Source organism: Pelophylax lessonae (genome assembly GCF_965119305.1).
Source record: "Pelophylax lessonae genome assembly, chromosome: 2".
In the NCBI taxonomy this organism is placed as follows: domain Eukaryota; kingdom Metazoa; phylum Chordata; class Amphibia; order Anura; family Ranidae; genus Pelophylax; species Pelophylax lessonae.
In genome coordinates this window covers 256,496,048-256,520,400 of record NC_138769.1, presented here as the reverse complement: position 1 = coordinate 256,520,400, position 24,353 = coordinate 256,496,048, and the positions used below count along the sequence as shown (strand labels likewise).

General features: G+C 44.4%; 1 protein-coding gene across 1 annotated transcript in view; it reads right to left on the bottom strand.

Annotated features, from left to right (window-relative positions):
* The window catches only part of EIF2D (eukaryotic translation initiation factor 2D), a 130,367-nt gene extending 110,488 nt beyond the window's left edge, over positions 1 to 19,879 (bottom strand). The window contains exons 1-2 of the mRNA XM_082246737.1: positions 19,682 to 19,879; positions 3,292 to 3,482 (exon numbers count right to left, since the gene is read on the bottom strand). Coding sequence (XP_082102863.1) covers positions 3,292 to 3,482; positions 19,682 to 19,737 — 247 coding nt within the window. The 5' untranslated portion in view covers positions 19,738 to 19,879. The remainder of the gene's footprint in view (positions 1 to 3,291; positions 3,483 to 19,681) is intronic.
* Between the last annotated feature and the right edge of the window lie 4,474 nt (positions 19,880 to 24,353).

Below are 24,353 nucleotides of genomic sequence, written 5' to 3'. Positions count from 1 at the left end.
CTACTATTGACTCCACAGCCGAGTCTGCAAAGTAGGATACTGCTTTTCCAATCATAGCTAGGGAATCTATCAGGTCTTGTGATCCCGTCATAGTGCGGACATGTTTTGATAGTTCCTTGAGCCAAAAGTCTGCATTCCTGGCCATACAGGTATCAGCTAAGGCTGTAGTTAGATTGTATGCGTTAGAATCCCAAGCCTTTTTTAACAAGGATTCAATCCTGCGATCCATAGGATCTGTAATATGACCAGCATTTTCAAAGGATAAATCTGTTCCTTTTGATAGCTGTGCCAGAGGAGCGTTCTGTTTTGGATTTTTTGTAAAAACCTCCAATTCCTGTGGCTCAAAGGGATACCTTCTTTTCCAGCTATTTGGCCTGGATAAGGCATGTGTAGGGCATTTCCATTCTTGATGTATTATGTCTTTTAAAGACTGGTGAATGGGAATGGTTCTGTACTGGGCTTTTTCCAAGCCTTTGTACACTTTGTCTTTACTGGAAGACTCCTTTAATGGGGTAGGGATCCCTTCAGTGTCATGTACCACTTTAAGGAGACCCTCCATATATTCCAATGGAAAAAGATTTTTGTTACTTTTAAACTTTTCTTTTTCCTCCTCACTGTTACTTTCTGAGTCCTTATCCGAACTGGAAGGACCTCCCATGTAACTAGTGCCTTCCCCTGGATCCTCCTGTTCCCTGACTTGTGTCGAAGGAATAATTTGAGACTCTGACCAGAGAGATGAGGGTCCTTTTGACCACCCACTGTCCTGGGAGGATAAGCTATCCTTGGATACTTCCTCTGCAGGGATTTGAGGGATAGCTGCTGCAGTCCTGAACGACTGAATAGTAGCTAACATTTCCTCTTGCATAGATTTCAAAAAATCTTTCATTAGGATTGATGCTTCCTGCCCTGTTAACTTATTAATACAAGTATGGCATAAGGGCTTCAAGTAAGACTTAGACAATCTTACCCCACAGTTCCCACATTTTCTCGACATGCTAGTGCGAACTGTGGAGGGGGGTCTGGCAGGGGCTTCCTGTGCCGGTGGCAGACCTGTGTAAAACACAAGAAGACAAGAAAAAAAGAGACACAATAATGTGACAAAATAGTATCTCTTGTCTACCACTGCGGCTAACATTAGGTCAGGAAAATGGCAAGGCATGCCTGTCTTTGCAATAGACAGCAGTCGGCCCGCCACCGGTGTAGTCACTTACCAATTCCTATCGCCACCTGCGCTGCCGCTTTTTCCTCTGTAGGGAGTGCGGACATCCGTGTCTCTTTTTGGGGCAATTTCAGCTCTCTCGTAGCTGGAGAATCAGCCATGTCACTAGCGCTGAGGTTACATGGACCCGGCGTCTCCTCCACGCTGTGCCTCTTCCGGGTATCACCCACTCCGCCACTTCCGGTCTCCATAGCGAGGCTTGAGGCGCGCTCACTGGCGGGAAATTCAAAAATCCTTACCGCCCAACGGAGCTAATGGAGGAGACTTCCTGCAGAGACAACAGGACTTCAGGTATGAGGGACCTTCACTGTAAGGTAAACCGCACTACCTGGCATGTTGGCGACCTGGAAGCTCCTGTTCTTAGGATGCAGCTAGGGAGAAACCTGCCATTAGGCTGACCGAAGCTGCCTTCCAGGGGTACCTCTCAGACAGTCCTTTGCCTTCAGGTCAGTAAAAAAACAAACGTTCCGATGTGAGGTTGGAAACACAACTGAACTGAAGCTCAAGGATGGGTGGGACCCTTTTAACAGCTGCAAATTAGTTGTGTTTCCTGTGAGGCGGAGCCACAATCTCTCATATGTAGGACGTCCTGGAAGGATGAAAGGAGAAAATAGCATAATGCTGTTTTGTTTATTTAGGCTGCATGTTTCATGAAATTAACATAGCTTGTAAAAGTATGTCAATTGAAATAGGAAAGTACCACTAAGTTGACATAATTATGGAATAAAACCGTTTTTTTTTTTTTTTAAACAAGTGCTGATGTAACTGCACAAACACCCCTGCAACTGTTATAATTTGTCATTTTTGCTGGACTGTTTGGGTTGAAGGAAATTAAGGGAAAATATAAAAAGGCATGAGATATGAAATATTTATTCATACAGTACGAGTATCATTATCACAGTTCTGGCTGCAGCTACAACGCAGTGCCAATGGCTCAAATTCAAAACAAGATAAGCAAAGTTTTATTGCTCTTCACAACTCACGCAATATGAATTATAGTCTGTGATCCCCTTGGATTTAGTTAAAGCGATGATAAAGTACAGAAAAAAAAATATATAGCCCCTTACAAGTCAAAACAGAATGTGTTAGCATGCATCACATACCAGCATATTATGACAGAATTAACCGTAAAGCAGATCTGTTCAGTGGCGTGCTGTCAAGGCTTCTTCAACTGGTCTTTCTTCTAGGTTGCGGGCTCTGGCTGTTTGAATTGCAGAGCTACGATGTCATTCCTGCACATGCACAAGGGAGTCACGGTCTCGGCACAGCACTCTGGATTGATGACACATTCAGTGTGCCCTTAATTCAGAGCGCAGTGTGCATGCGCCAGTGATGTCACCAGCTGCAAAACATGTGAATATCTCCTAAACAGTGCAAATGTGTGCAACCAAACCCCTGTTTTTAAGGCATACTGTTAGACAGGTCAATTCGGTTGGTCGCTGGCTGGTTGGTAAGTTGTGACTGGAAATCTCTTCGTTTTTTTGATCTGAGTCCGCCCTTCCAGTGCTCCTTACCACTAAGACCAGTTATAGGTGGAGGCGGTGACCACTTTTTGCATTATTGATATCTATATTGAGCCAGGCAACGCACTGACACCTTTGCCGCCATTGTGCGATGTGCTGGGTGTTCAGTGTGACCCTGTGCCTTTAAGGAGGGGTGGGCTCCCTCTAGTCACCTGTCCTCCATCTATCCCATTAAATGCATGTGCTCTCATTGTAGAGACTCTTTAAATTGTAGAGTTAGGGACTGCAGATTACAGGGTGCTTTGTCGGGGCCTGCAGCTTACGCATGTATTTGCAAATGTGTGCAACCAAACCCCTGTTTTTAACGCATACTGTTAGACAGGTCAATTTGGTTGGTCGCTGGATGGTTGGCAAGTTGTGACTGGAAATCTCTTTGTTTTTTTTATAATAAAGCTTACCTTTAGCTATAGGTACAAGGTGACAAAAGCAGAGTTTACTACTGCTTTAAGGGTAAACGCAACAGAATCATGGTTAGTGACAGGCTGAAGCAGAAAAAACACATTTTGACAGTAAAAATCTGACAATTGTCTAGTGTATACAAAAACAAACCTGTTGGGTAGAATTTTCTTTCCAGTTCAAATATGATAGGATTCTTGTTGTGGACATAGATTGACACTGCATCCCCTTTGTGGACAAAAATTTTAGCAACGGTCAAGTCTTCTTTGGGTGGCATTAGTTCAGCAAGCTTTTCAGTAGTCAGCGAAGGAAACGTGGAGCTAAGGTCTCCTCGCAACTTTTTCCTATTAAATGTAAAAGATGAAGAACTGAAACATAGATTCTTCAAACTTTTTTTAAAATATTTTTGCATTGCATCTTTAAATAATATCAAGTAACCCACACAATATTCAAAAGACAAATCACTGAATATACAATTTTTATACTAGTTAAAAAGATTTCTAGAGACAAAGAATGGTGGGGTATGCCCTCCCATTAGCTGCTCAGTCATTCACCAGAGATTTTAGATTCTATGAATGAATACAAAACTCCCTCTGATTGGCTGAGGCGGAGATTGTATTGTCATCCTCCCACCCCAGCCAATCAGAGGACGTTTTAAAGCTGAACTCTACACAAAATTCTATTCTGTATCTCAGCAGTTCTTTTGCCTTTACTCAATATCTTGAATCCAACATAAGGTTTCATTATCCTCTATATCTGTTTCATAAGACTTGTGGTCACTATACCTGCTCTTTTCATGGCCACCAGTCTTGCAATTTTCTCAGTTCTGTGCCTTTGTAAGTGAGTGGTGACATATTTGTGTTGCCACTCGCTGTAGTAAAAGGATCCAGGAGTTTCAGACTCCCGGTCTGACATTCCTACTTAGATTGCATCATTTGATCGACAGACCAGGAGCGTCCTGGTCTGCCTCACCCATCCCCATTGAGAACTACAAATCACCTGCCCACACTCTCAGTCAGAATAATGTACATTGAGATGTCCATTCCTAATTGTGGGAATTTTACTGCACAGTACGTGACAGTGCACTTGTTGGATTCTTCAGACATAGAATAACTGCATTCTGTAAAAGAAGATGACGACTTCATTTTACAAAATTATTAGCCTTACAAAATTACAAAAATGGTACCTTTCAATATGTACTTACATTTAATTAGAAACTGTCCAGAGTACTTGTTTTCCATTCCACCACAAGATATTTTAATTCTTCTAACTTAAAGAGGAACTTTGCTTGGGTTCTTAAAAGTCAGCAGCTACAAATACTGATTTTAACAAACAGGTACTTCTCAGCCCAAAGAGTAACGCCTCGTACACACGCGTCGAAAATCGGCAGGGAATTTTCATCCGGCGACCGATCTTCGGCTTGTTAGTATGATGCTTCCGACAACCGACTCCGACTTTTCGGCCGAAAAAAAATCTGGTGTGCAAGCTATAAAATTTTTGTCCGCCGTCAAAACACGGCTGATTTTCGTGCAGTCAGTAAAGATTTCGACAGGGAAGAATCTAATGAGCAAGTCTGGGCATGCTCAGAGAAGAAAAAACACAAAGAAAGCAAACCAACACATGGCATCACTTCTGAAGTAGAATTTTGTCGGGCGAGAAAATTTGTGTGCAGTCTAGGCACATTCCAACCAACATAACACCACTCTGGACAAAAGACGGACGATCGTTCGGCCGATAATCGTCGCGTGTGTACTAGGCTTAAAGCTCTGTCTTCCCCGGAACTGTTTTATTTTTTGCCAGAGATGGCATCATCACGGCGCCCTGTAGTCTGTGTATAAATGAAGAGAGTGGCGCTGATGTCATCACATCAGTGCTGCTCTCTGCATTATCCCGGACTGCCCACCACCAGAAGAAAGCCTAACTTGGTCTTGGACTTTAAGGATAATTACCTAATAAGTAAAAATAAATCGGGCAAACAGAGAAAAACAATTTATAGAAAAAAACTTAAGTAAAGCAGACAAAGGGTAAAAGAAAAGGGTAAAGTATGAAAAACACTGCATTCCTGCACCCTTGATTCCCTGTGTTTTTGTTTAGCGATTAACTGGGGGCTTTTTGGTTCCTTCAGGCCAACCTCAACATAACGTGTCTGGATGCACATTTATGCAGATCAAGATACATTTTGGCCAGGCAGGGAATATTTTCATGGATAGTACATGCTAATGAATATCTGAAATATTGTACATAAATAAAATACACTTACATACCTCCATACTGACTTTCCTCCTGCTCTAGTTGAGGAAAGTAGAAAGATAATGTTGAACCCGTAGGGTTATCTTACTAGTATTATCTTAAAGTATTGATATTTATATTGATGTAAATCAGTGATCCTCAACCCTGGTCATTAGGGCCCACTAACAGGCCAGGCTTGCAAGATAACTGAAATACATCCCAGGTGATATAATTTGCTGCTCAGTGATTGCAGTACTCTAGTCTGCATCTCCCCAAGGTAATACTTAAAATCTGGCCTGTTAGTGGGCCCTGAGGACCGGAGTTGAGGACCACTGATGTAAATGATCTGAATCCCAGGCAGGCAGCTTCTACACCCCAGAGGATCTCCACAGTGTCTTTGACATTTAGTGTAATGTAACTAAAATTTAAATTAAAGCGCCACACCACTGCTAAGGAGTCCAGATATAACTTTATTCCATTAAAAGTGAGGGGTACGATCCAAAAAAGTAGTCAACGCATTTCAATGGTTCAAGAGCGCCCTCCATCAGGGCATAACTGAAACTAATATGAGCAGACTAGAAGTGAAATGGACCTACAATGGTGTTTTTCCAGTGTGAATTACATGCACAGGCCTCGTTAACAGCTTGTTTGGCTGCCACACTGGAAAAAACACCATTGTAGATCCAGTTCACATCACCTTCTCCTCTAATTGTTTTACAGTGCCTCTCTGCTTCCTGTTCCCATATGCCGCCTTTTGAAAATGTATTTCCAGGGGTCAGTTAGCAAATAGTCGTACTGCGCAGGCTTGAGATGTGAATGGCATCTTTAAAGTTTAAACGCATATCATGCATGCATCTTGCAACATTACACTGCTATGTTAAAAAAGTAATGCAGTACAGCGCATGTGTGTGGTGAGACGCATGACATCATGTGCGCCATCTCGCACACGTGTAGTACAACAATATTACAAGATCTCACATTTTCCGTAAAAGATCTCCCTCAAAGCAATGAGGATGTTGCCTTCTTAAGGAGCATCACTGCGGCTGGGGCTACGTCATCAGTGCCTTCAGGGAAATCAGAAACTGGCCTGTTTTAACCCATAGAAACTCTCAAGGAGGCACCAACTAAGGTAGGTACACAAGCCAGAAGAGATCCAGAGACCAGAGTAAACATCTCTTTCTAACACCATAAAATTGTTTTATGCAGCACCTCACTTAAACAATCAATGGGGAGCTAACACAAGGGCTAGAAGCCTTGGTGCAACTAGCCATAGCGGGTTTCCACACATTTAATCTTTAGGATTAGTGGAGGCCTAAGACTTTGCATAAGCCCGGGACTGCAAAAAGCACAGTAAACAAACAGCTTTCAAATAAGACCCCCCACCAAACACACACACATAGCTGCACAAGCTTATAAGCCTAGGCTTAAATATGGGCAACCATGCCAGGACACCTGAAGCCCCCCACCAAGAAACCCAAAGGTCATAGACAGGCCCCAGCAGGGTGACAAGACACCGACCTAAAGATTACCTGCACTCTGCTTTTGGTAATGACCTCTGGTAGCACTGTCTGCTCCCTGAGTTGCCCATTTCTGTGCAACCTTGGAATCAGGAATTGCAGCACCAAGGAAGTGACGCCACCTCAACTGGAAATATTCAACAATGCTTCCATTGTACACCACCTAGCAAGTACTCAGGCAGGTACGCCCCTTTACAGACCTTACACCAGACTAGCCCCACAAGGATTTATCCATTCAGAGGCATGTAATCCACCATCAACAACAGAACAACAGGAGGGACCCTGCATCAGGCCAGACTAGCAGGAGGGTATGTTCCCCAGGGTACTGGTCTTTTCCAAGCACTGAAAAAAGAGTTGACCCAGACATTTGCCTGCCTATAAAAAGGAAGAGACTAGATGACGAAGACAGGCAATAGACTCCTCTGTCAAGGAGGGCAGAGAACTACATATGAGAGCCCTGAGCCGAGCTTCCTTTCACCAGGTTCCAAAGAACACATCCTTTCCAGAGACTGTTAACACAATAGATGACCAGTTGTTTTTAAATGTTTTTGGTAAAGTGTTTCCTGTTCTTGGTGAAAAAAGTTGCTTCTTGTAGACAACTTAGGACACTGTATTATTATTACATTTTCAATGCACTAACAAATTTTTGATCCATTTAATGCTATACATATAATGCAGTGGTCTCCAAACTGTGGCCTTGGGGCCAGATGCAGCCCTTTGCTTACCTCTATCTGGCCCTTGGGGCACTATTCAATCCATTGACTCCAGCAATGGGTCATAATTCCTGCCACTAAAGATTGGGCACAATTTCTCTCACTGACACCCAACACAGGGCACAATTCTTCTCAATGATGCCAAGGATGGGGCACAATTCCTCCCACTGATACCAACAGTTATTATTATTATCCAGGATTTATATAGCACCAACAGTTTGCACATTGCTTTACAAAATGAGGACAGACAGAACAGTTAAAATACAATTCAATACAGGAGGAATCAGAGGGCCCTGCTTATTAGAGCTTGCAATCTAAAAGGGAGGGTCAAGTGATATAAAAGGAAACAAAGTGGGGCACTATTCCGCCCCTAATACTACAGATAGGACATTGTTTAATCCCACTGACGCCAGGACGTTTTTAACTCCCCCCCCCCCCCTCCCCGAAGATCTGAGGGACAATAAACTGGTCCTTTGTTTAGAAAGTTTGGAGACCCCTGATATAATGCCCATTCATGTTTAGCATTTCATGTTCAGATGGTATTAGTGTGCCTAGTGTGCAGAGAAAATTCACACACCATAATTTTTCCCTTTATTTATGTAAGGGGTCGGGTCTCTGTTAGGCAAAGCAAAGCATTTTTCATCATTAGCAGCCACTGTTTAGGGTTGCTTAACCACTTACCGCCCGCCCGCCGTCATATGACGGCGGGACGGTGCGGCTATTATCCTGGGCGGACGTCATATGACGTCCGCCCATTCAAGCACGGCAGGCGCGCGATCGCGGTCGCGCCGCCGTGCACTGCCGGTGTCGGCGTGTCCCCGGGACACAGCCGGTCACCGGCAGGGGGGAAACAGCCAATAGGCATGGCTGTTTCCCACGTGATCGGCTGTGTTCCAATGACACAGCCGATCACAATGAAGGCGCCCGGGAGATGACCGCGCATGCGCGATCGGGAGCGCGCAGCGCGGTCATGTCGGTGGCACTGTGTTCCGTAGGAACACAGCTGTCACCGGCGGTAGTAAACAGTCACTGACAGTGACTGTTTACTAAGTGATCGGCTGTGAATCCATTCACAGCCGATCACAAAATGTAAACACAGAGCAGTAACTGACTGTTACTAGCTCTTCTCCCCTCACACAGTTTCCAGTATGAGGGGAGAAGAGCTAGAAATAGTGAGTTACTGCTCTGTGTACCTGCAAAAGTAAAATCACACTAATAAAGGTCCCCCCACACAGTCCTCAGCCCCCCCCCAATGTCACCTGTCACCCAACAGTCACCTCATCAGTGCCCAGAAATTGACACCCATAACGTTCACATGTGAGCGCAGCGATCGCGGGCAGAATCACCGCGATTCTGCCCGCGATCCGGAAATCATTGCAAATTGCGGGACGCCTGTGCGTTGCCCGTTTTTTGCAATAGCACCCAAAACGCTGTGCGATGTTGCCGCCATTTCAGCCTGCCGAATCGCAGTAACATCGCGCAAACATCGCATGACGCCCAAAAAAGGTACAAGAGCTTCTTTGGGGCGTCATGCATTGTTTGCTTGATGTTACCTCGATTTGGCAGGTGGAAATCGCAGCAACATCGCACAGCGTTTGGGGTGCTATTGCAAATCACGGGCAACGCACAGGCGTCCCGCCATTTGCAATGATTTCTGGATCACGGGCAGAATCGCAGTGATTCTGCCTGCGATCGCTACGCTCACATGTGAACGTAGCCTAAAATTCACCGGTCACCAGAGACTGCCATCAGTACCGCCGTGCACCATCGCCCGTCACCTGTCACCCCATCAATCACCGTCACCTGTCACCCCATCAGTCATCGTCGCCTGTCACCCCATCAGTCATCGTCATCTGTCACCCTATCAATCATCGTCACATGTCACCCGGTCAGTGATTGTCATCTGTCACCCCATCAATCATCGTCACTTGTCACCTCATCAATCATCGTCACCTGTCACCTCATCAATCATCATCACCTGTCACCCCATCAGTCATCGTCACCTTTCACCCCATCAGTCATCGTCACCTTTCACCCCATCAGTCATCGTCACCTGTCACCCCATCAGTCATCGTCACCTGTCACCCCATCAGTCATCGTCACCTGTTTGCCATATACATGCAATCACTTACTGACCGCCTAACGACTATATGCGTCGGCCATTAAAAGCTAAATACTGGGGTTATGGCAGAAGATAGCCACCATAACCCCGGTATTTTTTGAAACGGCGGGCGGTCGGCTTTCAGATAAGGGTGGTCCCAGTGGCAGATTCGCCGCGGAATTACCCTTACGGTGCAGGGGAAGAGGTGCCCCCCCCCCCTCCTGCCGCGTCCCAGACGTTTTCCCAGCTTACCGGACCCGCCGGCAGCGGGGAAAACTATCCGGTCCCGGATCCTCAGAGACAGGAAGTCGAGTGAGGGCAAGATGGCCCTCACTCAACTCTATGGTCTTGGAGGACCGGAGCTACGTCAAAAGACGTTGCCTAGCAACCGGTTTAAAGGGCCGCTTTTTTTTTTGCTTTTTTTTTTTCCTCTTTCAACAATTTTTTTTTTTTTTTCTTTTTTAGTGTAGTTGTGAGGTGTGAGGTCTTTTTGACCCCAGATCTCACAATAAAGAGGACCTGTCATGCCTATTTCTATTACAAGGGATGTTTACATTCCTTGTAATAGGAATAAAAATGATCAAAACATTTTTTTTTTTAAACTGTGTAAAAATAAGAAAATAATAAATAAAATAAATAGGAAAAAAAAAAAAAAAAAAAATTAAAGCGCCCTGTCCCCGTTAGCTCGCGCGCAGAAGCAAACGCATACGCAAGTCCCGCCCACATATGTAAACGGTGTTCAAACCATACATGTGAGGTATCGCCGCGATCGTTAGAGCGAGAGCAATAATTTGAGCCCTAGACCTCCTCTGTAACTCTAAGCTGGTAACCTGCAGAAATTTTTAAAATGTTGCCTATGGGGATTTTTAAGTACCAATGTTTGGCGCCATTCTGTGAGCATGCGCAATTTTGAAGCATGACATGTTGGGTATCTAATTACTCAGCGTAACATTATCTTTCACATTATGGAAAAAAATTTTTCTAAATTTACTGTTTTCTTATTTTTTAGATCAAAAGAGTGATTTTTTTTTTCAAAAAAATCGCATTTGGAAGACTGCTGCGCAAATATGGTGTGATAAAAAATATTGCAACGATCTCCATTTTATTCTCTAGGGTCTCTGCTAAAAAAAAATATATAATGTTTGGGGGTTCCAAGTAGTTTTCTAGCAAAAAAAAATGATTTTAGCTTGTAAACACCAAGTGTCAAAAATAGGCCCAGTCTTAAAGTGGATAAATGGACAACTTTGTGTAAAGCGCTACTTGGATGTTAGGCCTATGTATGTGGCCAGGCTGTGAAAAAGTGTTACACATGTGGTTTCGACATACTCAGGAGGAATAGCAGAATGTATTTTGGGGTGCAATTTTTGCTATGTACATGTTATGTGTTAGAAATATTGCATAAATGGACAGCTTTGTGTAAAAAAAAAAAAATGTGTTTTCATTTTCTTTCCACATTTTCCAAAAACTTGTGGAAAAAAATGACATATTCAAAAGACTCATTATGCCTCAAAAATTATACGTTGGGCTGTTTGCTTTCCAAAATGGGGTCATTTTATGGGGGTTTCCATTGTCCTGGTGCTCCAGGGCCTTCAAAAGTACAATAGGTTGTCAGGAAATTATATGTGTAATTTGTGCTCCCAGAATGCCGGACGGTGCTGGTTGGATGTTAGGCCTCTGTATGTGGCCAGGCTGTGAAAAAGTCTCACACATGTGGTATCGCCATACTCAGGAGTAGTAGAATGTGTTTTGGGGTGTAGTTGCAAGTATACATGTGCTGTGTGAGAGAAATAACCTGTTAATACGGCAATTTGTAAAAAAAAAAAAAAAAAAAAAATCTTCATTTTGCAAAGCATTGTGGGAAAAAATTACAACTTCAAAAAACTCACCATGCCCCTTATTAAATACCTTGGAATGTCTACTTTCCAAAAAGGGGTCATTTGGGGGGTATTTGTACTTTCCTGACTTTTTAGTGTCTCAAGAAATGAGATAGGCCTTCAGTACATCAGGTGTGATCAAGTGTGATCAATTTTCAATGATACCCACCATAGCTTGTGGACTCTATAACTTTCACAAAGACCAAATAATATACACTTACTTGGGTTATTTTTACCAAAGATAAGTAGCAGTATACATTTTGGCCAAAATTTGTGAAGAAAAATTACTAATTTGCAAAATTTTATGACAGAAACAAAGAAAAATGCATTTTTTCACAATATTTTCAGTATTTTTTTATTTATAGCACAAAAAATAAAAAACCCAGTAGTGATTAAATACCATCAAAAGAAAGCTCTATTTGTGTGAAAAAAAGGACACAATTTTTGAATGGGTACAGTGTTGCATGACTGAGTAATTCTCAGTCAAAGTGTGAGAGCGCTGAAAGCTGAAAATCGGTCTGGGCAGGAAGGGGGTGAAAGTGCACTGTAGGTAAGTGGTTAATGTTAATTACTGGTATTTGGGCGCCACTAATACCTAAAACACTAATATATTCATACTATAGTATATAAGGTACATAGTTTAAAAACCTTTTCACTTTTAATAAAAATGCTTCCAACATTACCAAACGCTGGCAGTGGAGACTTAAAATGATTCTCAGCATCCATGGCTAAAGGGAATGTGTTGGAACTGGATAATCTACCTTTGGAGATAAATTGTAGATATCTGGATATTGTTGCCCCTACTAATATATTCTACAGCTTTCCAGGAGGGGAGATTGCCACCATCCATGTACTCTGCCATGGTGGTCCTTAAACCTAAACCTGATAAGGACCCAGCTGACTGTGTGTCCTATTGCCTGATTTTGTTTATTAAATATAGACTAAAAAATACTTGCGAAAATCTTGGCCAGGCGACCTAATGCAAAAATTCTAAGTATAATTAATCCAGACCAAACTGGCTTTAGAACAGGAAAGTCCACATCTATCAATATCCATAGAACACAAATAATAGTACAACTCATCATTGTTTGCCTGAGTCGTGTGCACTAGCTTCGTTAGATACTGCGGAAAGCCTTTGATTCTATAGAGTGGCCCTTCCTTATGACTGCGATAGGTTCCTTTGGCTTTGGTAATACATTTCAAAAATGGGTTGTATTATCTATAAAAATCCTAAATCCAGTCTTTTAGTTAATGGTTTATTGTCCCCATCCATACAACTTCACAGAGGCATCAGGCAGGGGTGTCCTCGCCATTAAAAAAACGAAAACAAGAAAAGGGCTCACCGACCTACCTTGTGCAAGACCGTAAAAACATTTAGAGTATCATACATCGTACTCACAAACGCATGTTGCAAATATGCATATAAAATCCTAATACAGTTAGGTAACCTCCAGGACATGGATTCTGATAAAGAGGATCCTCCCTTGAAACGTGTCAGCCTTACCAGTACAGACGCCATCCCGCCCTTCTGCAGCACTGGAAGAATCCATGTCCTGGAGGTCACCTGACTGTATTAGGATTTTATATGCGTATTTGCAACATGCGTTTGGGAGTATGATGTATGATACTCTTTTTACCCTTCAATAAATGTTTTTACGGTATTGCACTAGGTTGGTGCCCTCTTCTCTTGTTTTCTAGTATATGTGGATACCCATGGTCCTGAGAGGGCAGCAAGAACCTAGACGCTATCAATGAAGTCTTTTCCCTTAAGCACAGCACTTGAGAGCAGGAGAATTACTTGTTGTTCTGGTGTCCTCTCCATTACTGTTTGCAGTGGTTGAGACCCTAGCACTGAGGCTTCGGCAGTCTCCTCTCCTGAAGGCATCACCATGGGATAAAGAGCGGACATCAAATGTCTGTATGCAGATGACCTTATTCTGTATATGCGAGATGCATCCATCTCATTAGGAGCAGCAATGCAAATAATTGATACATATGGCACATACAGTGGGTACGGAAAGTATTCAGACCCCCTTCAATTTTTCACTCTTTGTTATATTGCAGCCATTTGCTAAAATCATTTAAGTTCATTCTTCTTCCTCATGAATGTACACATAGCACCCCATACTGACAGAAAAACACAGAATTGTTGACATTGTTGCAGATTTATTAAAAAAGAAAAACTGAAATATCACATGGTCCTAAGTATTCAGACCCTTTGCTCAGTATTTAGTAGAAGCCCCCTTTTGATCTAATACAGCCAGGAGTCTTTTTGGGAAAGATGCAACAAGTCTTTCACACCTGGATTTGGGGATCCTCTGCCATTCCTCCTTGCAGATCCTCTCCAGTTCTGTCAGGTTGGATGGTAAACGTTGGTGGACAGCCATTTTTAGGTCTCTCCAGAGATGCTCAATTGGGTTTAAGTCAGGGCTCTGGCTGGGCCATTCAAGAACAGTCACGGAGTTGTTGTGAAGCCACTCCTTCGTTATTTTAGCTGTGTGCTTAGGGTCATTGTCTTGTTGGAAGGTAAACCTTCGGCCCAGTCTGAGGTCCAGAGCACTCTGGAGAAGGTTTTTGTCCAGGATATCCCTGTACTTGGCCGCATTCATCTTTCCCTCGATTGCAACCAGTCGTCCTGTCCCTGCAGCTGAAAAACACCCCCACAGCATGATGCTGCCACCACCATGCTTCACTGTTGGGACTGTATTGGACAGGTGATGAGCAGTGCCTGGTTTTCTCCACACATACCGCTTAGAATTAAGGCCAAAAAGTTCTATTTTGGTCTCATCAGACCAGAGAATCTTATTTCTCACCATCTTGGAGTCCTTCAGGTGTTTTTTAGCAAACTCCATGCGGGCTTTCATGTGTCTTACACTGAGGAGAGGCTCCTGTCGGGCCACTCTGCCATAAAGCCCCGACTGGTGGAGGGCTGCAGTGATGGTTGACTTTCTACAACTTTCTCCCATCTCCTGACTGCATCTCTGGAGCTCAGCCACAGTGATCTTTGGGTTCTTCTTTACCTCTCTCACCAAGGCTCTTCTCCCCCGATAGCTCAGTTTGGCCGGACGGCCAGCTCTAGGAAGGGTTCTGGTCGTCCCAAACGTCTTCCATTTGAGGATTATGGAGCCCACTGTGCTCTTAGGAACCTTAAGTGCAGCAGAAATCTTTTTGTAACCTTGGCCAGATCTGTGCCTTGCCACAATTCTGTCTCTGAGCTCTTCAGGCAGTTCCTTTGACCTCATGATTCTCATTTGCTCTGACATGCATTGTGATCTGGAAGGTCTTATATAGACAGGTGTGTGGCTTTCCTAATCAAGTCCAATCAGTATAATCAAACACAGCTGGACTCAACGGAAGGTGTAGAACCATCTCAAGGATGATCAGAAGAAATGGAAAGCACCTGAGTTAAATATATGAGTGTCACAGCAAAGGGTCTGAATACTTAGGACCATGTGATATTTCAGTTTTTCTTTTTTAATAAATCTGCAACAATGTCAACAATTCTGTGTTTTTCTGTCAGTATGGGGTGCTATGTGTACATTCATGAGGAAGAAGAATGAACTTAAATGATTTTAGCAAATGGCTGCAATATAACAAAGAGTGAAAAATTTAAGGGGGTCTGAATACTTTCCGTACCCACTGTATTCAGGCCTCAAAATTAATGGCAAAAATGGGCCCTGATGCCCTTTATATTACGGGCAATTCTTGCAGCCACACACTAAGCCCCCTTAGGGTGCTGTCCTCATTTAAATACCTGGGGATTATTATTACACTATCCCCCTCAGATGCTTTAAAGAGGAAATAAACTTCCTCTGCAAACATTTACCTATTAGATAAGCCTATAATAAAGCTTACCTATAGATAGTGTAAATATCTCCTAAACATGCACCGTTAAGGAGATATTTACCTTACATGCAGCCAGTGACATCACTGGCGCGTGCGCTCTGAAGGAATGGCCACGGATGCTGTTCCTTCCAAGCCCCATCCATGAACGGCAACTGCCGCACAAGAGTGACTTAATCGCAGCTCCAGAAAATCACAGCTCCGGAGCCCACGAACCCGGGAAGAAACTAGAGGGGAAAATGTCAGTGGTGACAGCGGTGTGCAGGCGCCACTCGAACAGCTTCATTCTAAGGTATGTATTACATAATGAATAGTATGCAATGCCTACTGGCTCCTAATGCATTTGTATTACAAGTTTCTTTTTTTTAAGGTATGGAGAATCTACAGTTACTAGTTTTGGGTAGACGCTCTAACTTCTGTTTAATCCCCTGAAGGCCAATAGCTATTATATTGCAGCACTATTAGCCCCATATTTGGCCACAACCACTATTATGCCATAACTTCCATTTTGGCATGCTGCAATTAGCCCCTCTCATTTCCATGCCCCAATCTTAGGGCCACGGAATTTGGAATGTTCCTAGGTATATGGCATCATTTGTCTACTTCAGCATCTCTCGAACTTTTGAAAACAGATAAACACCTGAAATGACATTCAGGTCTCAGGGAACCCCCGGTAAGAGTACTATATCTACAGCTCATAGTACACTAGTGATAGTCAGTGGTTAGAATCCCCCTTTAGCCTAGGCTCACACCTAGCATATTATGTACATGTGTTTTTGCACTGCATAGGACAGTCCATTAATTTGGACAGGCTGCCCTACACACATCAAAGAAGCTCCTGTACCTTTTCAGGCGTTGAGTGTGGGACGTTTTGACGCACCCCAAAAAATACACATCTGCTTGATGTATTTGGGGTGCAATTAAAAATGAACAGCACCGCAAGGCGATGTGCCTTTTGTACACATTCCATAAACATACAAGCTTTTGCGTGCATTCATTGAGAATGGAACCTAACAGAAAGCTAAAAAGATTATTGTTTTCAGTGGTTACTTATTGGAGTAGCAGAAATTGCTTAACCACTTGCAGACCGCCGCAAGTAAATATACTGCGACGGTCAGCCCCGGCCAGGCAAAGTGACGTATATATACGTCACTAGCCTGTCACCGGCTTGTGAGCCAATAGCGGGCGAGCGCGCGCCTGCTGAGGCGCGCGCCCGCCGCGGCTCATTCACTAAGCAGTCAGTGCGTGTGACCAGCAGACCCGATGTCCGCCGGTCACTCGGCGATCGTCGGTAGAGACGGAGGAAGGCAGGCGGCTAATGTAAACAAGCCGCCTGTCATTCTCCCCTGTGTAAAAATGGAGATCAGACGGTTCTACTATGTAGAACCGTTGATCTCTGTTTTTACACTAGTAGCCATGTCCCATCACATTTAGAAACACGCCCCTAGGACACACTTAACCCCTCCCTCTCCAATACAGTTAACCCCTTCCCTGCCAGTGTCATTTTTTACAGTAACAGTGCATATGTATAGCACTGATTACTGCAGTAATGTCACTGGTAACCCCAAAAGTGTCAAAAATGGCAGTCAAGGGTCCGATCTGTCCGCCGCAATGTCGCAGTCCCGCAAAAAAAAAAAAAAGCAGATCACCGCCATTACGCGTTAAAAAAAAAAACACCAAAAATGCCAGAAATCTTTCCCTTTGTTAGTAAACGCGATAACTTTTGCGCAAACCAATCAAAATACGCTTTTTGCGATTTTTTTTTTTACCAAACATATGTAGCATAAAACAAATTGGCTGAAAATGTTAAAAAATTTTGATTTTAACATTTTTTGGGGGGGGGGGGGGGAATTTCATATAAAAAAAAATGTGAAAAATATTGTTATTTTTGCAAAATTTACGCTCTTTTTTTGTTTATAGCGCATGATCAAAAAAAAAAAAAAAAAAAAATCGCACAGGTGATCAAATACCACCAAAAGAAAGCTCTGTTTGTGGGAAAAAAAGGACGTCAAATTCGTTTAGGTACAGCATCGCACGGCCCCGCGCAATTGTCCGTTAAAGTCACGCAGTAAAAAAAAAATAAAAAAAAAAATCGCAAAAAAAACCCTGGTCAGGAAGGGGGTAAAATCTTCCGGGGCTTAAGTGGTTAAATTAGCAATCTCTGGAGAAACCCTGGTTGGGAAAATACTTACTGCAATTTTCTTTTCCTAGCACCAAACCAAGACAGCACATATGTGGCCGTGTGCTGCCATGTTGATGCCAGGAAAATAGAAAATGATATCAAGCACTATCATTTTCCCCCACTGGTGCCCAGCCATCTGTCCTGGGCCAATCATCCGCCCTGCACATATACGAGGGGCATGTATAAATATACGGCACACCATGGCCCCGAATGATCGGCCCAGTATAGGTGACAGCTTTCTCATGTATGTTTAGGCTAGAAATCCCCACACTCCTCAACTCATCCCTGATGCTTAACCTAGGTTCACACTGTTGCGTGCAAAACATTGCATGGGATTCCCACAGGAATCACACTGCATTCCTGTGCACATCACATGCGATGGCTGAGTGGTGCGATTTGAGCTATATATTTTCTATAGCTCAAATCCCATCCACACCAAAATGGTGCAGGACCCTTTTTTCCCTGCACCTGAACATCCATGCGATGCGATTCTGGCAATCGCAGTGCGTTTTGCAATCTGTTTCAGATGTCCTTAAACATTGACACCCGCAGAAGATCACATGGACGCCGAGCACGATGAGGGGAAATGCAGGGCTTCTTGTGCGTTTCCCGCAACGCATCGGTGTGAACCAGGGCTTACAAATTTTTCAGTACTGTAATGCCTCTACAATAGTCTGCCATTACACCCCAACCCCACTATTGTTTTAGCCTATGAGCCCATTTTTATTAATACCAACCCAAACAAACATTAACCACTTTACCCCCGCTCACTTTGCTGCTACTGCAGCAAAGTGGCTCGTTCCCATCCAGCGACGTAGACCTACGTCGCTGGACTCCGCCCCTTGTGGGCGGCGCACGCGCGCCGCCGGAGGCTCGCTCCCGCTGTTTTCAGTCACAGCGGGAGTCGTGCCAGGGGAGGAGCAGCGCGATCGCCGCTGCTCTTACCTGATCGTCGGGGATCGAGTCTGGAGATCCCTGAAGTGACAGGCAGGGTCAGATTGCAGGGTTCAACATAGCTGAACCCTGGATCTGTCCTTGTGTCACTCTGTCACCTCCCCCCCCCCCCCCACACGTCAGTAAGCACCAGGCATACATTAACCCCTCCCTCTCCAATAAAATTAACCCCTTCCCTGCCAGTGTCATTTTTACAGTAACAGTGCATATATATAGCACTGATTACTGCAGTAATGTCACTGGTAACCCCAAAAGTGTCAAAAATGTCAGTCAAGGGTCAGATCTGTCCGCCGCAATGTCGCAGTCCCGCAAAAAAAAAAAACGCAGATCACTGCCATTACGCGTTAAAAAAAAAACCACCAAAAATGACAGAAATCTTTCCCTTTGTTAGTAAACGCAATAACTTTTGCGCAAACCAATAAAAATACGCTTATTGTGATTTTTTTTTACCAAAAATATGTAGCAAAAAACAAATTGGCCAAAAATATGTAAAAATCAAAATTTTTTTTAATTTTTCATATAAAAAAAATGTGAAAAATATTGTTATTTTTTCTAAATAAATGCTCTTTTTATGTTTATAGCGCAAAAAGTAAAAATCGCACAGGTGATCAAATGCCACCAAAAGAAAGCTCTGTTTGTGGGAAAAAAAGGACGTAAATTTCGTTTGGGTACAGCGTCGCACGACCGCGCAATTGTCAGTTAAAGTCGCACAGCGCCGAATCGCAAAAAGTGGCCTGGACGGAAGACAGCAAAATCCTCCGGTGGTAAAGTGGTTAAAAGATCTAAAGTTTTATTTACCTAAAACCATTCCCTAATGACACATGCAGTATTAGATTGCCAATTGCCTCGGCTCACAAGCAAAGTGTTTTTTTTTTGTATAACAATGAAATGTGAAAGAGCATGTGAGACCAGAGCAGCTATTGTGGAGGGTTATCTGCACCCACCAGAAAAAACAAACATACGAAAAAACTCTTCAAAAAATATACAAGCAAATTTCCTATACCCCTCATTAAACCGTACTGCCTCTGCCTGGCCTTCCTGAACACAACTAAAACACATGTCTCTGACCCTGTCCATACTTCTCCAGCACACCGAGCAATGACAAAAGTACAGAAAACACTCATTATTACCTGTCCGAGCTTTTCAAGGCACTGTGTGACTTCACTCTGAACGACTTACAGAACATGATCGGCGACTGAAAGACACAGGGGAGAAGAATAAAAAATAAAATAAATAAAAACTGCAGCCAATAAAGCCGGTTATGGCATGGGAACTATCACTTCCGGTCCGTTTCTGAATGCGGTCCGTCTGGAAACTGCGACTTCCTGTAGAATAGGTTCTTTGCTGCTCGTGCACTGATTGCCTGGTCTTCCTTCTACAGAGAAGGAGGAGATGGTAAACAGTATAATGGACAAAAAAAAAAAAAAAAAAAACAAGACCTGGGCTATTTGGATGATATTGAAGCTGTGCTTAGAATTATGCATAGCTTCCTGAGTGTCTCTCTTGGAAAACAAAACATCCTCCTGTCTCTCCTTTCTCCTTAGTTGGAATCTTTCTTCTAATGCAGGGGTCTCCAAGCTTTTCAAACAAAGAGCCAGTTTACTGCGCCCCAGACTTTAGAGGGGATCGGACAGTGACAAGTAGGGTTGCCACCTCATCCCTTTAAACCAGGACACATATTAATTACACAGGTTCTGAGGCTAATATAATGCACATAAGGCACCCAGTGAGTTTAATGACCACCTTAATCAGCCACAGAACCTGTGTAATTTATATGTGTCCTGGTTTAAAGGGATGAGGTGGCAACCCTAGTGACAAGTGGGAGTAGATAATGCTGTCGGTGCCCCATCTTTGGTGTCAGTGGAAAGAATAATGCATGTTTGTTGGTATCAGTTGGAGGAATAGCCCCTCATCATTAGTGCCAATGGGAGGAATTGTGCCCCATCATTGCTGCCAGTGGGAGAAATAGTGCCCCATCGTTGGTGTCAGTGGGAGGAATAGTGTCCCATCATTTGTGTCAGTGGGAGAAATAGTGCCCGATAATCGGTGTCAGTGGACAGAATAGTGCCTCATCATTGATGTCAGTGGGAGAAATGGTGCCCCATTATTGGTGTCAGTGGGAGGAATTGTGCCCCATCATTGGTGTCAGTGGGAGGAATAGTGCCCCATCATTGGTGCCAGTGGGAGGAATAGTGCCCCATCATTTGTGTCAGTGGGAGGAATTGTGCCCCATCATTGGTGCCAGTGGGAGGAATAGTGCCCCATCATTTGTGTCAGTGGGAGAAATAGTGCCTGATAATCGGTGTCAGTGGACAGAATAGTGCCCCATCATTGATGTCAGTGGGAGAAATGGTGCCCCATTATTGGTGTCAGTGGGAGGAATTGTGCCCCATTGTTGGTGTCAGTGGGAGGAATAGTGCCCCATCATTGGTGCCAGTGGGAGGAATTGTGCCCCATCATTGGTGCCAGTGGGAGGAATTGTGCCCCATCGTTGGTGTCAGTGGGAGGAATAGTGCCCCATCATTTGTGTCAGTGGGAGAAATAGTGCCCGATCATCGGTGTCAGTGGACAGAATAGTGCCATATCATTGATGTCAGTGGGAGGATAGGTGCCCCATTATTGGTGTCAGTGGGAGGAATAGTGCCCCATCATTGGTGTCAGTGAGAGGAATAGTGCCCCATCGTTGGTGTCAGTGGGAGGAATAGTGTCCCATCACTGGTGTTCTCCCTTACACTGTAAGGGGAAACCTTATCGACTCTGAAGTAAAGGGTAACTCTGTGGACCCTGATGTAAGGGAGAAGTCTGTGGACTGCAATGTAAAAGGGAGCTCTGTGGACTCTGATGTAAAGGGGAACTCTGTGGACTCTGATGTAAGGGAGAACTCTGTGGACTGTGATGTAAAGGGGAGCTCTGTGGACCCTGATGTAAAGGGGATCTTTGTGAACTCTGATGTAAAGGAGAGCTCTGTGGACTCATGTGTGGGGGGGGGGGGGCTCTGGTGACCAGAGACCCTCATACATCAGGGTTTCTCCTTTATACCAGAGTCTGCAGCATTCTCCCCTTTACATCAGAGTTCCCCTTTACATCAAGGCCCGCAGAGTTCCCCCTTGCACTGTAAGGGGTAATCCTGTAGACTCAGAACTCTGTGGACTTTTGTGTAAGAAAGATAGGGGCTCTGGTGGCCAGGGACCCCCTTACATCAGAGCTCCCCTTAACATCATGGATGATCTGCAGCATTCCCCTTTATATCAGGGTCCACGGTGTTCCTCTTAACATCAGGGTCCGCAGAGTTCCCCCTTACACTGTAAGGAGAAACAGTATGGACTCTGAAGTAAAGGGTAATTCTATGGACCCTGATGTAAGGGAGAACTCTGTGGACTGTGATGTAAAGGGGAGCTCTGTGGACCAAGATATAAAGGGGATCTTTGTGAACTCTGATGTAAAGGGGAGCTCTGTGGACTCGTGTGTGTGTGTGTGTGTGTGTGTGTGGGGGGGGGGGCTCTGGTGACCAGAGACCCTCATAAATCAGAGTTTCTCCTTTATACCAGAGTCTGCAGCATTCTTCCCTTTGCATCAGAATTTCCCTTTACATCAAGGCCCGCAGAGATTCCCCTGAACTGTAAGGGGTAATCCTGCAGACTTGGATGTAAAGGTGAACTCTGTCAACTGTCTATCAAAGTTCCCCTTTACATCAAGGACGATCTGCAACATTCCCCTTTATATCAGGGTCTACACTTTTCCCCTTAACATAAGGGTCCCTACGGAAAAGGGAAACTATGTGGACCTTAATGTAAGGGAGAACTTTGTGGACTGTGATGTAAAGGGGAGCTCTGTGGACTCTGATGTAAAGGGGAACTCTGTGGACTCAGAAGCGAGAACTCTGTGGACTGTGATGTAAAGGGGAGCTCTGTGGACTCTGATGTAAAGAGGAGCTCTGTGGACTCGTGTGTGTGTGTGGGGGGGGGGCTCTGGTGACCAGAGACCCCATTACATCAGAGTTTCCTCTTTATACCAGAGTCTGCAGCATTCTCCCCTTTATATCAGAGTCCCCCCTTGTACTGTAAGGGGTAATCCTGCAGACTTGGATGTAAAGGGAAACTCTGTGGACTTTTGTGTAAGGAAGAGTGGGGCTTTGGTGATCAGAGACCCTCTTACATCAGAGTTCCCCTGTACATCATGGATGATCTGCAGCATTCCCCTTTATATCAGGGTCCACAGTGTTCCTTTTAACATGAAGGTCCATACAGAAAAGGGGAACTCTGTGGACCCTGATGTAAGGGAGAAGTCTGTAGACTCTTATATAAAGGGGAACTCTGTGGACTCTGATGTAAGGGAGAACTCTGTGGACTGTGATGTAAAGGGGAGCTATGAAGACTCTGATGTAAAGGGGAGATCTGTGGACTTGAGTGTGTGTAAGATGGGGCGGGCTGGCTGTGGTGACCAGAAACCCCCATACATTAGAGTTTCCCCGTTATACTAGAGTGCAGCATTCTTCCCTTTAAATCAAGGCCCGCAGAATTGCCCTTGCACTTTACACCAGGGGTCTCAAACTGGTGGTCCTCCAGCTGTTGCAGAACTACAATTCCCATGAGGCATTGCAAGGCTGAAAGTAACAAGCATGACTCCCATAGGCAGAGGCATGATGGGAGTAGCCGGAGAGCTGCCAGTTTAAGACCCCTGCTATATACTGTGATGGAAGGGGGAGCTCTGTGTTGGGTTATATTAATCTGACCTTCATGGAAATGGTGAAATATGTTTTTTTGCTTTTTGTTATACCTTAAACACATTGCTTATAGCACTAGCTACACGCTTGTAACCTAAATACCAACATTTGCACTATTTTGCACTAAAGTGTCATTTTATGTATTTGTTTTTTAAATGTCAGTAAAAAATTGGCAGTCAGTAAATTTCATGCTTTATGTCAGTAAAAGAAATTGGTGCTGTCAGTATATTTCACTTTGGGAAGTTGGGAACACTGGTTCTCTATACTCTATCCAAAACAAAAAGTGTTGTCATCAATTCTTATTGCACTTCTGTTATTCTCATTTCTAGCCCGACCTTCCCCTACCCAGAGCTATTCACTTCCTCAGGAGACTTCCCTACACAACCCTATGGGAAGCTGCTGTGCGGGCGTGACCAGCACACTGCAGAGCGGACGGCTGAGAGGTAAACAAACAAGTATTCCTTCCCCTGTCCCTAAGCTCTTATATCCGTTGCTTAGCTGCACGTCACTTCTCCCTGGGAACTTTTCTCTACATAGCCCCCTCCCTTCCCTACCTAGTCTCCGCCCTTCCCTACCTAGTCTCCGCCCTTCCCTACCTAGTCTCCGCTGTTCTCTTTCTAGTCTCCGCCCTTCCCTGCCTAGTCTCCGCCCTTCCCTACCTAGTCTCCGCTGTTCTCTTTCTAGTCTCCGCCCTTCCCTGCCTAGTCTCCGCCCTTCCCTACCTAGTCTCCGATGTTCTCTTTCTAGTCTCCGCCCTTCCCTGCCTAGTCTCCGCCCTTCCCTACCTAGTCTCCGCCTTTCCCTATCTAGTCTCCGCTGTTCTCTTTCTAGTCTCCGCCCTTCCCTACCTAGTCTCCGCCCTTCCCTATCTAGTCTCCGCTCTTCTCTTTCTAGTCTCCGCCCTTCCCTGCCTAGTCTCCGCCCTACCCTGCCTAGTTTCCGCCCTTCCCTGCCTAGTTTCCGCCCTTCCCTGCCTAGTCTCCGCCCTTCCCTGCCTAGTCTCCGCCCTTCCCTGCCTAGTCTCCGCCCTTCTCTATCTAGTCCTTCCCTGCCTCGCCCTCACAGATTACTGGTAAGCG